The sequence below is a fragment of the Sus scrofa genome, chromosome 1, assembly GCF_000003025.6.
Source record: "Sus scrofa isolate TJ Tabasco breed Duroc chromosome 1, Sscrofa11.1, whole genome shotgun sequence".
NCBI classification, from domain to species: Eukaryota; Metazoa; Chordata; class Mammalia; order Artiodactyla; family Suidae; genus Sus; species Sus scrofa.
The window spans coordinates 168,441,039-168,454,582 of record NC_010443.5 but is presented as its reverse complement, the minus strand read 5'-3'; the positions used below and the strand labels follow the sequence as shown (position 1 = coordinate 168,454,582).

The 13,544-nt window shown below is 38.8% G+C and overlaps 1 protein-coding gene across 5 annotated transcripts in view; it reads left to right on the top strand.

The window, feature by feature from the left end:
* UACA (uveal autoantigen with coiled-coil domains and ankyrin repeats) overlaps positions 1,408 to 13,544 on the top strand; it is a 99,521-nt gene continuing 87,384 nt past the window's right edge. For 2 of the 5 annotated variants that reach the window (XM_021100801.1, XM_003353467.4), the window contains exon 1: positions 1,408 to 1,938. In XM_021100801.1, coding sequence (XP_020956460.1) covers positions 1,411 to 1,938 — 528 coding nt within the window. In that variant the 5' untranslated portion in view covers positions 1,408 to 1,410. Of the gene's footprint in view, positions 1,939 to 2,087; positions 2,930 to 11,677; positions 11,738 to 13,544 lie in introns of those variants that run through there. The other 3 variants (XM_005659879.3, XM_021100807.1, XM_013993354.2) reach the window with 3 other exon arrangements.

Sequence of the window (13,544 nt, the reverse complement as noted above, 5' to 3'; positions counted from 1 at the left end):
AGCGAGGCCAGGGATCGAACCTGGGTCCTCATGGATCCTAGTCATATTTGTTTCCACTGAGCCAAAACGGTAACTCCTTTTGTAAGATTTTAAATAATGGTTGTAGTTTATTGGTGATGGGAGAGGTGAGACTAGAGGTCAGGTGACACGTTGGAAAACTTCTATAATATCCAGGTATGAGATGATTTTTGGCTCTGCAGTGGCAGGTGAGGACAGAGTAACTAGCCATCTACAGACACTATAAAGAGTCAACAAAACTCAGTGGCTGTGGTCTTGAGGAAGGAGGAGGAGTCAAAGAAAATTTCCTTCCATGGAACTAATCAAGAGAAAATGTTGCCGTGAGCTGTGGTGTAGGTTGCAGACGAGGCTCGGATCCCGTGTTGCTGTGGCTCTGGTGTAGGCCGGTGGTTACGGCTCCAATTAGACCCCTGGCCTGGGAACCTCCATATGCCGCAGGAGCGGCCGAAGAAATAGCAAAAAAAAAAAAAGACAAAAAAAAAAAAAAAAAAAAAGAGAGAAAATTTAATGCTTTTCTCAGGTAGTTCCTTGCTACTATTTTTTTTCTTTAAGATTTAACATGATCTTTTAATGTTGTCACTCTGAGAGAGTTCTGAAACCTTTCTTAAGCTGTTTGAATAAAACCTTGAGTTATTCTAAGGAGACTCCAAAGAAGCAACTGACCTTTCAGACAAAAAGAGTCCTTTGTTAGTCAGAAATGTGGACTGCTTGTCTTTTCAAATGGGTGAATGCTAGAGTAAACATTTTTGCTGGGAAAAACTGACTTCAAGGAAGATTTTTGACGTCACCATAACAACAAATTATTGGGGATTGCTCACTTGCCTGCTTACCCATACTTCCCTTAAATGATTCTCATTAATCCGTATTTCAGGGTAGGATGAATTAATCTCATCATATGCTTTTACCCGTAATATTTTTCAACACAAAAATTTTTTTGGAAGAAAAGACTAATTTTTTTTCTTTGACAGCTTTTTATATCGCTGGCTATGTGGGCCATTTTTCATGAACTCTCCCCTCCCCCCTTCTTCTTCCCTCCAAAGCAGTGGTTCTGGACTCAACAAATAAGTATTGAGCACCTGACATGTGCTTTGATTTTCTATAACGTTCTTTCAAAGTCTCTTCTTAACTATTTGTCCTTCTGTGCAACCATCACCTTATTCCTTAGAGAACGTTTTTTTTGTTTGTTTTTTTCTGGAGTTTTTGATGCGTGTGGTTGTTTCCCGATATTGGGATTTGTGTAGTAAAATATCAGCTAAGTTGTTCCTGAAAGCCGGCGTATATGCTGGTGACCGGGAGTCCTTTCTGGGACCAGAAAGGAGGAAGGGAACTTAACTTGAGGAAGAGCACGTGGGTGGGAAGAGGAGGACAACCCGGGAAGATGAGAGCTGGTGGATGCTAGAACCCATGCTCTCTCTAAACCTCAAGCTCCATCACCTAGGTAGGCGGGCGCCGTTGGCCTACAGCGTGCCTCTTTCGTCTCTCCACACCGCTGGCCGCCTACCTCCGCCGGTCCGCTTGCTTAAGTTCCAAACTTTTCCTCCAACAGGGAGAGGAAGGGTGTTATTAAATTTGAAAGGGAAGTCCCTCCCCCTTCCCGGATTCCCATTGGTCGGGGTCGGCCCCATCCCCGTCAGGGTGGCAGGCGGATTGGCTGTGGGAGGGGTGCCCCGCCGCGGGCCAGGAGCCGACTGCCGCCAGGAGCCCCCAGGTGGCAGGTGGGGCTGGGACAGCCCGTGCCGTCGCCGCCTCCTCAGCGAGCTCGCAGACGGCAGACTTTTAAGGTTCGCGCGCGGATCAGGCGCGCCGCGCTCGGCGGGCGCGGCTCTGTCAGGACGGGACATGAAAAGCCTTAAGTCTCGCCTGAAGAGGCAGGATGCGCCCGGCCCCACGCCGTCCGGCGCGGTCGCCCCCGCCAGCGCGGTGAGTCCCGCGGCCCGTGCGCTCCCCGGGCTCCCGGTACTGCCCTCCCGCGAGCCGCGAAGTCCTCCTCAGCTCTGCTCTCTCTCCGAACGTCCTGCTGGGCCGGTTCGAGGACGACTCCTCCCTCCTCAGGCCGGAGCTTTGCGTCGCCCCGGAGACCCTGAGACTCCCCGCCACTGCCCCCGGGCCTCGACCGGCCCCTTCCCTGCCGCTCATCCCCAGGTCTCTCAGCTCCTGGCCCTGGGGATTGGATTGCCCCCTCCTCCTCCGGCCGGTGTTTCTGGGTTGTCCTCCATCCGGCCCCTTTCCAGCGACGCCCCCCCCCCCCCAACGCCGCCCGCTTCTCCCGTGCTGGCCCCCACTCCCGACGCCCGCGTTGTCCCCGCAGGGCTCGGAAGGGAGGCCGGCGCCCCTCTGTCCCTGGGGTTGCGGGCCGGGCGGGGGCTGGGCGCCCCGCAGTCCAGGTGGGCAGGGCAGCAGACCCGGCGCCGCCCCTCCGGACTCCGGACCTTCCGTGGGTGAACGCTGCCCGGCTGGGTGGACGTCGTGTGCTGGCTGCTGTCGTGGGGTCACTAGGAAAGTTTGATTTCTGAGTGAGGCAGATGGAATCGGGCATAGTTGTAAAGACAAGCCCCAAGTGGGGGGGGTGATCCTGGAAGTGGTGGTGAAATTGGGAAGGTGGTTGTTCTGTGGGCCCGTGTAAGTCTCACCTGTGGGACAGACCAGTGTAGACCTCCATTCGGCGTTGATCTGCATCCTGGCCTCGGTGTGCACGCTAAGTTCTCAGGGCCTCTCATTAGTTGGCAGTAGAATAGCAGTCTTGAAAAACAGCCTGACCGAAGATGCTGGAATTTAGATAATTTGGCAGGTTAGAAGAATAGCTATATAATCAACATTCTACATTGTTAGAATAAACGTTATTTTAAAAGTCTTGAAGCGTCAGAAACGTAAAGGAGATGTAATGCTCAAACTACCTGGTCGTCTATTGGGAGTGAGTAAAACGGACCTTAATAGTTTTACATAGGTTTTATCAAATAATTATATAGTTTTTATAAGAATACTAATTAATCTGCTTTGGCTTTTGAGTCAATTTAGAATTGTGCCTTTCCACCTGACTACTTCAAGGATGATTTTACTTGGGCTTAAAGGAAATTGTGGCAAAACTAGGCCCTTTAATTCTCAATTGAAAGAAAGAAAAAGGTAGCTTCAGATGGCATGGTATTTGATGATTTGATGTTTAATAAAGCAGGAATTTTTTTTATTAGCCCCTAGAAGGAGTAATTACTTCTATACTATTTTTTAAAATAATAAATGACCAAAACGTCATTTATTGATATGTTACTAACTAGAAGTTGAAGACAACTTCTTTGTAGTGCAGGTTGTGTTTTCAGCTTTAAAGATATACTTTTATAGATTTATTGACTATATTTTACCCTGTTTGGTTTTCTCTCAGGATTCACATTCCACCTGGAGGTTTATACACCTTAATTTTATACCGTTTTCTCTTCTAGAAATGCAAAGTATTTAGTTGTTACTAGTATTATCAGCATGCCAGTTTGCATTTAATACCTTTGGAAGGTGAAGTGCATCTCTCTGAGCTTCAATCTTTAGCACACTGCACTGAGCATTCTGTTATTTTTCTTAAGATAACAGCATAAAAACAAAGAGAAATACATGGTATGAAAGAATAAAACCTACCTGCTTAGAAAAAGTGAACATCTTTCAGTTTTAAATATTCAGATAATTTTTGTAAAATATTTAAATGAAAATAAATGAGTGTGATGACTGATAAAACCAAACCAAGCATTGATAGAGTGTAATAAATGCACAGGCGAAATAGGTTCCTGATGCTTTTCAGTCTATAAACCATAATCCCTAATGTCAGATTTGGTCATATGTGTATGTATTGCTGTGATTGAGCATCTTTTTTTTTTTTTTCTTTTTGCCTTCAGAAATATTTAAAATTTTTATTTATTTGGTTTTGAATATATTATATAGCATGGCTTAATATTTAAAATGAACAAAAATGTTTGCAACAAAAAGCCTCTCTCCCAGGTGTTACCTTGCACTTCCCTCAGTTCTTCAGAGGTTACTGGTGTTATCAGTTGCCTGCATGTTCCTCTAGAGTTTAGCATATACAAGCAAATATTAATATAAATATTCATTCATCTTTTATAGAAGGGTAGCACACTCAGCTCTCTATTCCTTGTTTTTTAAAAACTGTAGTATCTAGGCCCATTCAGAAGATCTTCCCTCAAATCTTGCCATAATATACAATGCTGCGATGAATAAGCCTGTATATATTTCAAGTGTGTGTGTATGTATGTATGTACCCTTGTAAGATCAGTTCCTAAAAGTGGAATTGCTAGGTTAAAGGATATGTGCATTTGTAATTTTTTAGAATGTTGGTAAATGGCCTTGTGTGTCATCTGCGAGAATTATTTTTTCCCTCCTTTTTTATTTACTGTCTTTCAGATTTTTAATTTTTGCCAGTGTGATAGGAAAATATGATATCTCAGGATAGTTTGAATTGTATTTCTTTATGATGATGCAGTTAAGCATCTTTTCATATTTTTAGGAGCCCCTTGCATGTTCTCTTCTGTGAACAGTTTACTCTTTCCATTTTTCTATTGGGTTGCTGATTGCTTTCCTCTTCATTTATATGTACTTTGTATCGGGGAAATTAGCCCTTTAATATCAGGGAAATTAGCCTTTTTAATATGAATATCTTTCTTAATTGATTGTCTTATGACTTTGTTTATGGTGACTTTTGTTATGCCAAAAGTGGTTATACAATTGAATTTATAAACCTTTTATTTTGTGACTTTTAGATTTATGTTTTATCATGGCCTTTCCACTCTGCAATATTAAGCAAAAAGAAAAAAAAAAAAACAAACCCTAGTTTCTTTTAGTTTTCTATTTCATTTTTTTTGTATTTAATTCTTTAATATATATAGAATTTATTCTGGTTTAAGGTAAGAGGTATACATCTTTCTTTCTTTTTTCTCCCTACTTCCCCTACACCCCCAACCCAGGCATGGCTATCTAATTGAATCTTAAAGCATTCATTTCATCATCATGGAAATGATCACAATTTGCACAACTTTGAGGAAAAAATTTTAAAATGTGTATTTCATAAATAGTTTTCTTCATGTATTTAAGTTTATCGGGAGACATATTAGAAATGGACTGAGGGATATAAATATTTTATTATATAATATGTGGATATAGCATATTATTAACTTAATATGCTAAATTATACTTATATATAGATTATGTGGAAGAAAAAAGGCATTTCAGATATTCTGAATATTAGAAATGTTCAGAAAAAATATGTCAATGAGTGGTTATAAGTATGTCAATGAATTTAGAGTTCACTAAGTGGGGATGTGTTTATACACGTAAATAAATATAGTTCCCAATTATAAATTGTGCATAAAATACATTTGCGAGTCCTTTACTAGCTAAATCTGGAGATAACTGAACCTTTTAATTATAAAATAAGACAATTTTTGTTACATTTATTTTTAATTACTAAATTGGAGCTTCAGATTTCTGAAAGGGATAATTAAATGACTGTAAATGCTATTTCAGATCTAGTCAATTATATGTACAGTCAGTTATGTGCACAATTATATGTACAATGAGAATAGGCTTGTTCCATTTCCATCTAGTTCAGATTAGGAAATTTGAGTAGTAATTAAAATTTAGAGACTATAATTCCAGAATTACTGCAAACCAGTATTGCAAGCAGACAGGTCGGAAGAGGGTTCCACTTTAAATTGTACTTGTATTAGTAATCTCTGACCTGGGAGGTTTCACGTGATTATTTTTTTGCTGCCCTTTCTTTAGGCTACTCTTAAAATGGGGCAGTGAATTTTATACATCAGTCACCAAAAATGTTCTAAAGCATCTTCTCAATGTCTCTGAAAAAATATTGGTATTTTAAAAGAATTTGGAGTTTCAAATATAGCAACTGAAAAAAAGTCTTCAAAAAACTTCTTTTAGTTCCCACCAGCAGCCAGTGTTTGAGCTATTTAGAGAGCATAAAGGATTAAATATGATTTTGTTTTAGTTGTGATTTTGAGAATGAGGCATTTGTGTTTTACATGTAGGGATATGTGTATGTTTGAAAAGATGTTAATATTATTACATTGATGATTTGGGGGTAATGTGAATAATTAAGATAACAAATTGTTATGTTTAGTTTAAACATGATGCTCGTGATATTTAATTCAGCATTGTTTATTAATTTTCATTAAATATGCTAACCTTAAATTAAAAATGCTTACTTTAATTAGAGCTTTATTCAGACAGCTTCCTAGGGTTTTCTCTGTGTACTATTTCTTGTGATTCTTGAAGAAAGGTCACAGTAAATAAGCCCCCTTTTATACTTTTGGATTTCAGCCAAGGTCATCATGCTGATTTTTTTTTTTTAAACACAACTCTGCGTTTAATTTTTTTTAAATTTTATTTTATTTTTGGGGCTGCACCCACTGCATACAAAAATTTCTGAGCCAGGGATTGAAACCCAAGCCATAACAGTGTCAAGACCTGATCCTTTACCCTCTGCGCCACCAGGCAACTCCCCATCATTCTGATTTTAATTGTTGAATTTTATTATAATACCAAAGCAGAAGGATTGAGTTGCTTTGGTATGTCTTCTAGTACATAATGAGTCCAGGAACTTAAAAGATAAGTAGTCAAGCATTTTAATTACTTGTTTTAATAAGAGTGGAATAATAATTGTATATTTATTTAATGCATGTCATACACATTTTTCAAATTTAAAATCATTAGTTTGATAATAAGGCAGTTGCCTTATTTAGTTTGGAAAACATTTATGAAACACATAAGCTAGGCTCATGACTGGATTAATAATTAAATCCTCTTTGAAGAAAATGGATATTCCAGAGTTCCTGTCCTAGCACAGTGGAGACAAATCCAACTAAGAACCATGAAGTTGTGGGTTCAATCCCTGGCCTTGCTCAGTGGGTTAAGGATCCAGCGTTGCCATGGCTGTGGTGTAGAACGGCAGCTGTAGCTCTGATTAGACCCCTAGCCTGGGAACTTCCATATGCCACAGGTGCAGCCCTAAAAAGCAAAAAAAAAAAAAAAGAAAAAAAAAGAAGTGGATATTCCAAGTTAGGAGCAGAAAATGTGCAAAATGAGCATGGTGTCCTTTGATATAAGAATGTTGTCAAAGATCACCGCTCTGGAGGGAACCAGCTTGAAGGGGCTCCCACTTGACCAATGACGGGGACAGTTTGATAATCAATAAGGATAATATAACAGTGGACTGAAATCTTTAAATCCTTAAGTTCATGATAATGATTACCAAAAAAAGAAAGGAAACTTGGCTCTTTTCGGAGGATGCTAGGGAACTGATGTTTTCTTAAAAGAATTAAGATCCAGAAAATATAAGGAGCAAGAGTAAAGCATTTGCGCTTTTTCTCAGGGTAACCAAATACTCAATAAGGGGAAGTTTCTTTTTTATAAAAGGTGTTTTACCCGAGCTAAGAGATGAAGAAGGGATGATAGAATTAGCCTATCACAGTTCTGTAGCTCGTTATGAGTTGATGGCTGTAGAATTCAGACAGTCATTTATTAGTGACTACTAATATCTCAGAAAGGACAATGGAAAGTAATTTATCTCCTGATAGAAATATTCATTACCACTAATTATTAGTCTCACCACACCCAGTTCCCTGTACTGTGTGTGCTTGGGTCACTTTGCTGTACAATGGAGATTGAAGAAACAGTGTAAGTCAACTATAATTTTAAAAAGTTACTATTCTTGCCAAAAAAAAAAAAAATGAAAAACAAAAAACACCTGGATATGATAGGCCTTTAGATCTAACCACCATTTTACAGAAAATACAGGGGACAGAGGAATGTTTGGATGCAATGAGTAAAATTCTCATGGAAAACTCTAGAACAAATGGCCTAGTTTCTGCAAAAACACATTATAAGAAGAAGAAAGTGGAGGAGAAATCTAGAGATTAAAAGAGATTTAAGGGACATATTAATATTAAATAATCACAGGGGTAGACTTCATTAGACCCTGATTATTTGTCTTTTGTCTTTTTAGGGCCACACCCACGTCACATGGAGGTTCCCAGGCTAAGGGTTGAATTGGAGCTACGGCTTCCAGCCACAGCCACAGCCACAGCCATGAGGGATCCTACCCACATTTGTGGCCTACACCACAGCTCATGGCAACGCTGGATCCTTAACCCACTGAGCCAGGCTAGGGCTCATGGTTCCTAGTCGGATTCATTTCTGCTACACCATGAAGAGAACTCCTAGACCCTGATTAAATAATTTAAAAAATTAAAAGTTTCTAAGACAATTAAGGAAATGTAAATACCAACTAGATTCATGCTGATATTCTGGAATTGCTGTAAAAGATTTAAGTGTGACAGTGGTAGTACTGTGGTTATGTTTATAAAGAGGTTCTGTCTTTCAGAGAAACGTTAAAAAATACACTATTTACAGATGAAGTGTGAAGTCTGGGATTTGCTTCAAAAAAAAATCTGTGGGAAGGTGGGAGAAGTAAGTGAGGAGTATAGTTGAAATAAGATTGGTTGTGTGTTAATAATTGTAGCTGGTTGGGTCATGATACTATTGCATTTACTTTTGTGATGCTATTGTATTTTGTAAATGTTCTAAAATTTCTATAATAAGAAAAGTCAAGTCATAACCTTCAAGAATGTTAAGAGTGCTAGACATAAAATGACAATACTATAGCATGTTAAGAGCCATAATATGGGTGTTTATAAATTGCTGTGGGAGCACAGATGTGTAGGGTGGGGTCAGGGAAAAAGAAAAGTGAAGCTTGAACGTGGGCCAGATGGGTAGTTCAAAGGGCATTCATTGCAGGAAGAAGAGCAGTGAGCACAATGATGCGAAGCTGTGAAATTATATACCCCACTGTGGGAGCGTCAGGCTTGGAAACAAACTTTGGTGTTCAGGTAGGGGATGGCACAGATGAGGTATTGACAAGAATTTCAGTGAAAGTAAGGAGTTAGAGGGTCAAAGGAAGGTTTTCTTTTTTGTTTTTTAATTTGAATTAAAACTGAATTATTTGACAAGTTTAAACCATTGTTTAGAGAGATCTCTGACTGGAGTCGGTAAAGTACATCTTCAGAAATTATCCTGTTTATAACTTAACAAATTCATCCTCCCTCTTATCTCCTCACCCCTAGTAATAGCTGATAGCTAGCAAAATTTTATTCTCATTAGCCCTGTTTAACCTGTGGTTGTATCCTTGGTGAAGAAATCTAGACACTGGAATGTTAGATTTAAATGTTATAACTCACATATTCTCTGTTTCATTTCTATCATACGGAAACCTTTACTGTCCTGTTATAGATTATGCAAACATTTGTCTGTCCTCGCATTAAAGATATAACAAATGGTTAAAAATTTCCACCTGCATGAGCTTAACTATGTGAGAGAGGTAGAATTGATTTCTGTAGGGAATTAAATGGCTGATGGTTAAAATGTACTTTCTGAAATCATAGGCAGAATGATAGGCTCATATACACATGTTACCTTTTCCTAAATCATAAAACAATTAAAAGCTTTATATAGCTTTTATGTAGTTAGAAAAAGTAATAGCTCTTTTAGGTTTTAAAAATATAGCACAAAAACACAAGAATAAACTCACTTGTTTGTAGTCATAAAAAGTTTCATCTGTTGGACTTTTTTTATTCTCAGGAATCCTTAATATTATTGATGTAGACTAATTTATTTCCAAATAGAATTGTCTCCAAAATGAAGTGTAAAAGATGAACTGATACAGCTGAGTGACTGAAGCTCTGACCAAGGATGGAATTTGATGAGTTCATGGACATAATTGAATCAGATGGCAAGTGTCCTTGAGAGAAAGTAGGTGTATAACTGAACCAGTGAGGATAAATGGATATTTATTGCTAAAAATTTTTTTTCTCATAAGATTCATACATGCTCATTGTAGAAAAAAAAATATAATTGAAGATAAAGAATAAAACACATCAGTTGTAATGCCCTTCACCAGGTTATAAACCTAAGGTTTTTAAAAAACTTCCATAGTACCTCTTTGTTGTTTAGTCAGCATTTAGTTACCTTAATGCCACAGTAATGATAATATGTATATGTTTTTGAATCATACATGATTCTCCTAAACTTGGTACTTAAAAGTATAGGTAATTTGAAATGATAAATGTCCCCTTAGGAGAATTCAGTAAATGGTAGTGAATTACTTAAAAAGAAATTACTTATAAGAAATCCAAGGAGTTTCCATCGTGGTTCAGTGGTTAACGAATCCGATTAGGAACCATAAGATTGTGGGTTTGATCTCTGACCTTGCTCAGTGGGTTAAGGATCCGGCATTGCCATGAGCTGTGGTGTAGGTTGCAGACGTGGCTCAGATCCCGCATTGCAGTGGCTCTGAGGTAGGCTGGCGGATACAGCTCTGACTAGACCCCTAACCTGGGAACCTCCATATGCCGCGGGAGCAGCGCTAGAAAAGGCAAAAAAAAAAAAGACACACACACACAAAAGTCCAAGTGCCAGAAGCCAATATTTATTGAGCATGTAATGTCCCAGGCATTGTTCTAAGTTCATTACATAGTTTACTTAATCCTTGCAGCAACCCTAAGAAATGGGTACTATTGCCATATTTTATAGATAGAAGTTAAATACTTACTTGCCCCAGGTGCCATCGCTAGTAAGTGGAGAATCAGGTGGCCTGACTATGGAACTTAAGTCCTTAAATATTGAAAACATTACAATTTCAGATTTAAAGCTATGAGATTTGTATTTTAAGCCAAAGACCAAAAATGTTGTGGGATGAGATGTTTAGCTGTAAGGAAGGCCTTTTATGTTAAGTCCCCAAACCAATTTGTGTTCGTTCCATCCACCAGTGTATAAAATTGTTACATTCCCAACACCATTCCAGTAATGGATGCTGTTACTTAAAAAATTTATCCACCAAGAAAATTACTGCTTTAGTCTGTGTTTTTGATTTTTAGGGAATGTGAACATATTTTTATGCTTATTGGCACTTTCACCTCTTGTTTTAAGAATTGTCTATTGATGTTCTTTGACCATTTTTTCTATTGCAGATCTTTAAGAGCTTTGTATCTTTATTTTTGCTATTTTTTTTGCCAATTATAGCTTTGAAAGTAGTGTGTCTCTCCCTATAGGTGTGTTTCTGTCCTCTCCCTATTATATTTCAAACAGTTTTTGCTTTATGCACTTAATTTTGTGGTAGTTGATCCATTAAGGTGCTTGACTACTTTATATTCATTGTAGAGTGTAAATAGTGGTTATAATGACCTGTAATTTGTCCCATTATAACTTTTGTCTTAAATTCTATATTGTTTGGTATTAATACTGTCATATTGTATCCCTTTTGCCTTTTGCTATCGTGTGTATGTACGTTCACCCAGTATATTATCCTGTCATCCTTGGTTTTAGCATTAGAGCTGGTATATATAGGTGAAGTAAGTCCCAAAAATCTAATAGAATTAAATTGTTGCCTTACTGTCTGGAGAGGTGCATGTGTGTACCTGTGTATCTAAAAGGATATAGACTTTTTGGGATGAGGGACAATGATATGTTTTTTAATATTGACCTTACTGATGTGTTGTCAAGGTTTGACGTTACCGCTGTAGTAAAGTTTTCCCTTTTGGATGCAGAAACATATTTTTAAAAATCTCATTGACTTTGGGTTAATTTTTTTTCTTACCAGATTGTGGCATTATTAAAGAGAAGAAGGGGGGATAATCATGCTTTCTAAACTAATAAAAAAGTAAGTGTATAATTTTTTTCTAGCTTTTTTTTGGTTGTTCCATGGTTTTCTCAGCTGCAGGGTAACTTACCCTGTGTAGAGGTTGGGGTACCATGAAGATAAACCTCCAGTGGAGGAAGTCTTGTGGATGTGGTTCTAGTGAGGCTGGCGCACTCTGATATTTTCTGCTGCGTACATGAGAAATAGTCCACAGACACTTGCTGATTGACATGTGAGAGGTCTTTTTAATGGGAGAGCCTTTTTTTATGATTCATCTCTATTTTTTTTGACTGTTAGATTCTTTTAAAAAATTAACATTTTGTGTTTTATAAATACTTTATAAAATGTAAGCAGCTGGAGTTCCTGTCGTGGCTCAGTGGTTAACGCATCCGACTAGGAACCATGAGGTTGCAGGTTCGATCCCTGGCCTTGCTCAGTGGGTTAAGGATCCGGCGTTGCCGTGAGCGGTGGTGTAAGTCGCAGATGCAGCTCGGATCCCCTGTTGCTGTGGCTGTGGTGTAGGCCGATGGCTATGGCTCCGATTCGACCTCTAGCCTGGGAACCTCCATATGCTGCAGGAAGCGGCCCTAGAAAAGGCAAAAAGACAAAAAAAAAAAGTAAGGCAACATTCATGGCAGCGGGTAAATAGATAAAGGTGGAAAATGGAGTGTTTTCTCAGCCTTAGAAAAGGCAATCTGGGCAGTGTGAAGGGGCAGTGTGAAGGCTCAGGTTCGACAGTCTGGACGACTTGGGCTTGGATCTTGCTGCTCCCAGTAACTAGCTGTATGACCTTGGGCAGGTTACTTCAATATATTTGTTTCCTTTTTTGGAAAATGGGGTTAATAATTATTGCTAACTCAGTAAATGTTCTTATTATTTCTCACTGAAAAATCTCACCGGAGGTCATTCTAGTTTTGTCCTTTATAACTAGATGAACAGCAATGTTTTCCTAATACTTTTTCTTTCCAATTAATCCATGCTCTCATAGGCTTTTATATAACATAGATCTTCGAAAGATCATCTGCCCAAGGCTTCTACCCCAAGGGAGATAAGTGGTGTCTCTATTTTTTATTTATTAAAAAAATATTTCTTGAGGTCCTAGGCTAAACACTGGGGAGTGAGACGATGAGGAAGATAAAGAGGCTCAAAATATTGTGTGGAAGCTCTGTATAAGTAATAACTGCTGTGCTAGAGGAATGTACAAGGTGCTGATGCAGGATGGGGCTCAGGAGTCAGTGAAGGTTTTTTTGCAGGGTGTACTGCTGCTGGTTTTTGTTTGGATTGGAGTGAGAATCACATAACATAAAATTAATCATTTTAAAGTGAACAATTTAGTGGCATATAGTATAGTCACAGTATTATGTAAACATCTCTGTCTAGATCTAAAACTTTTTCATCACCCTAGAAGGAAACCCTGTACTCATTAAGCAGTTGTTTCCCACCTCTCCTTTGCCTCACCCCTTTCACCCCTAGCAACCACTAGTCTGCAGGATGAGCCTCTTAATCTGAAGCTTACAAAAAGTAGGTAGGAATGATCCAGGAAGGGAAGAAATTCCTTTCAGAGGGAACAGCAAGAAAAAAAAAGAGGAAAAAAAAAAAGTAAATAGAGGAGAAATATCAGAGTTAGGGGAAGGGGCAGTTGGATTGTCAGCTCAGCTTTGGTGGATCCTAGAATAATAGGGGATTGAGGGGGAATCAGGAGGAGAGACTGGGGCTCAGTCTTGGAATAGCTTAAAATGTGCCATGTTGTAAGAGTGTTGGACTTTGTCCTTTGTATCCAGAAGTGGCGAATCATGTGACGAAGTCTGTTTTATTAGATGGATTACTG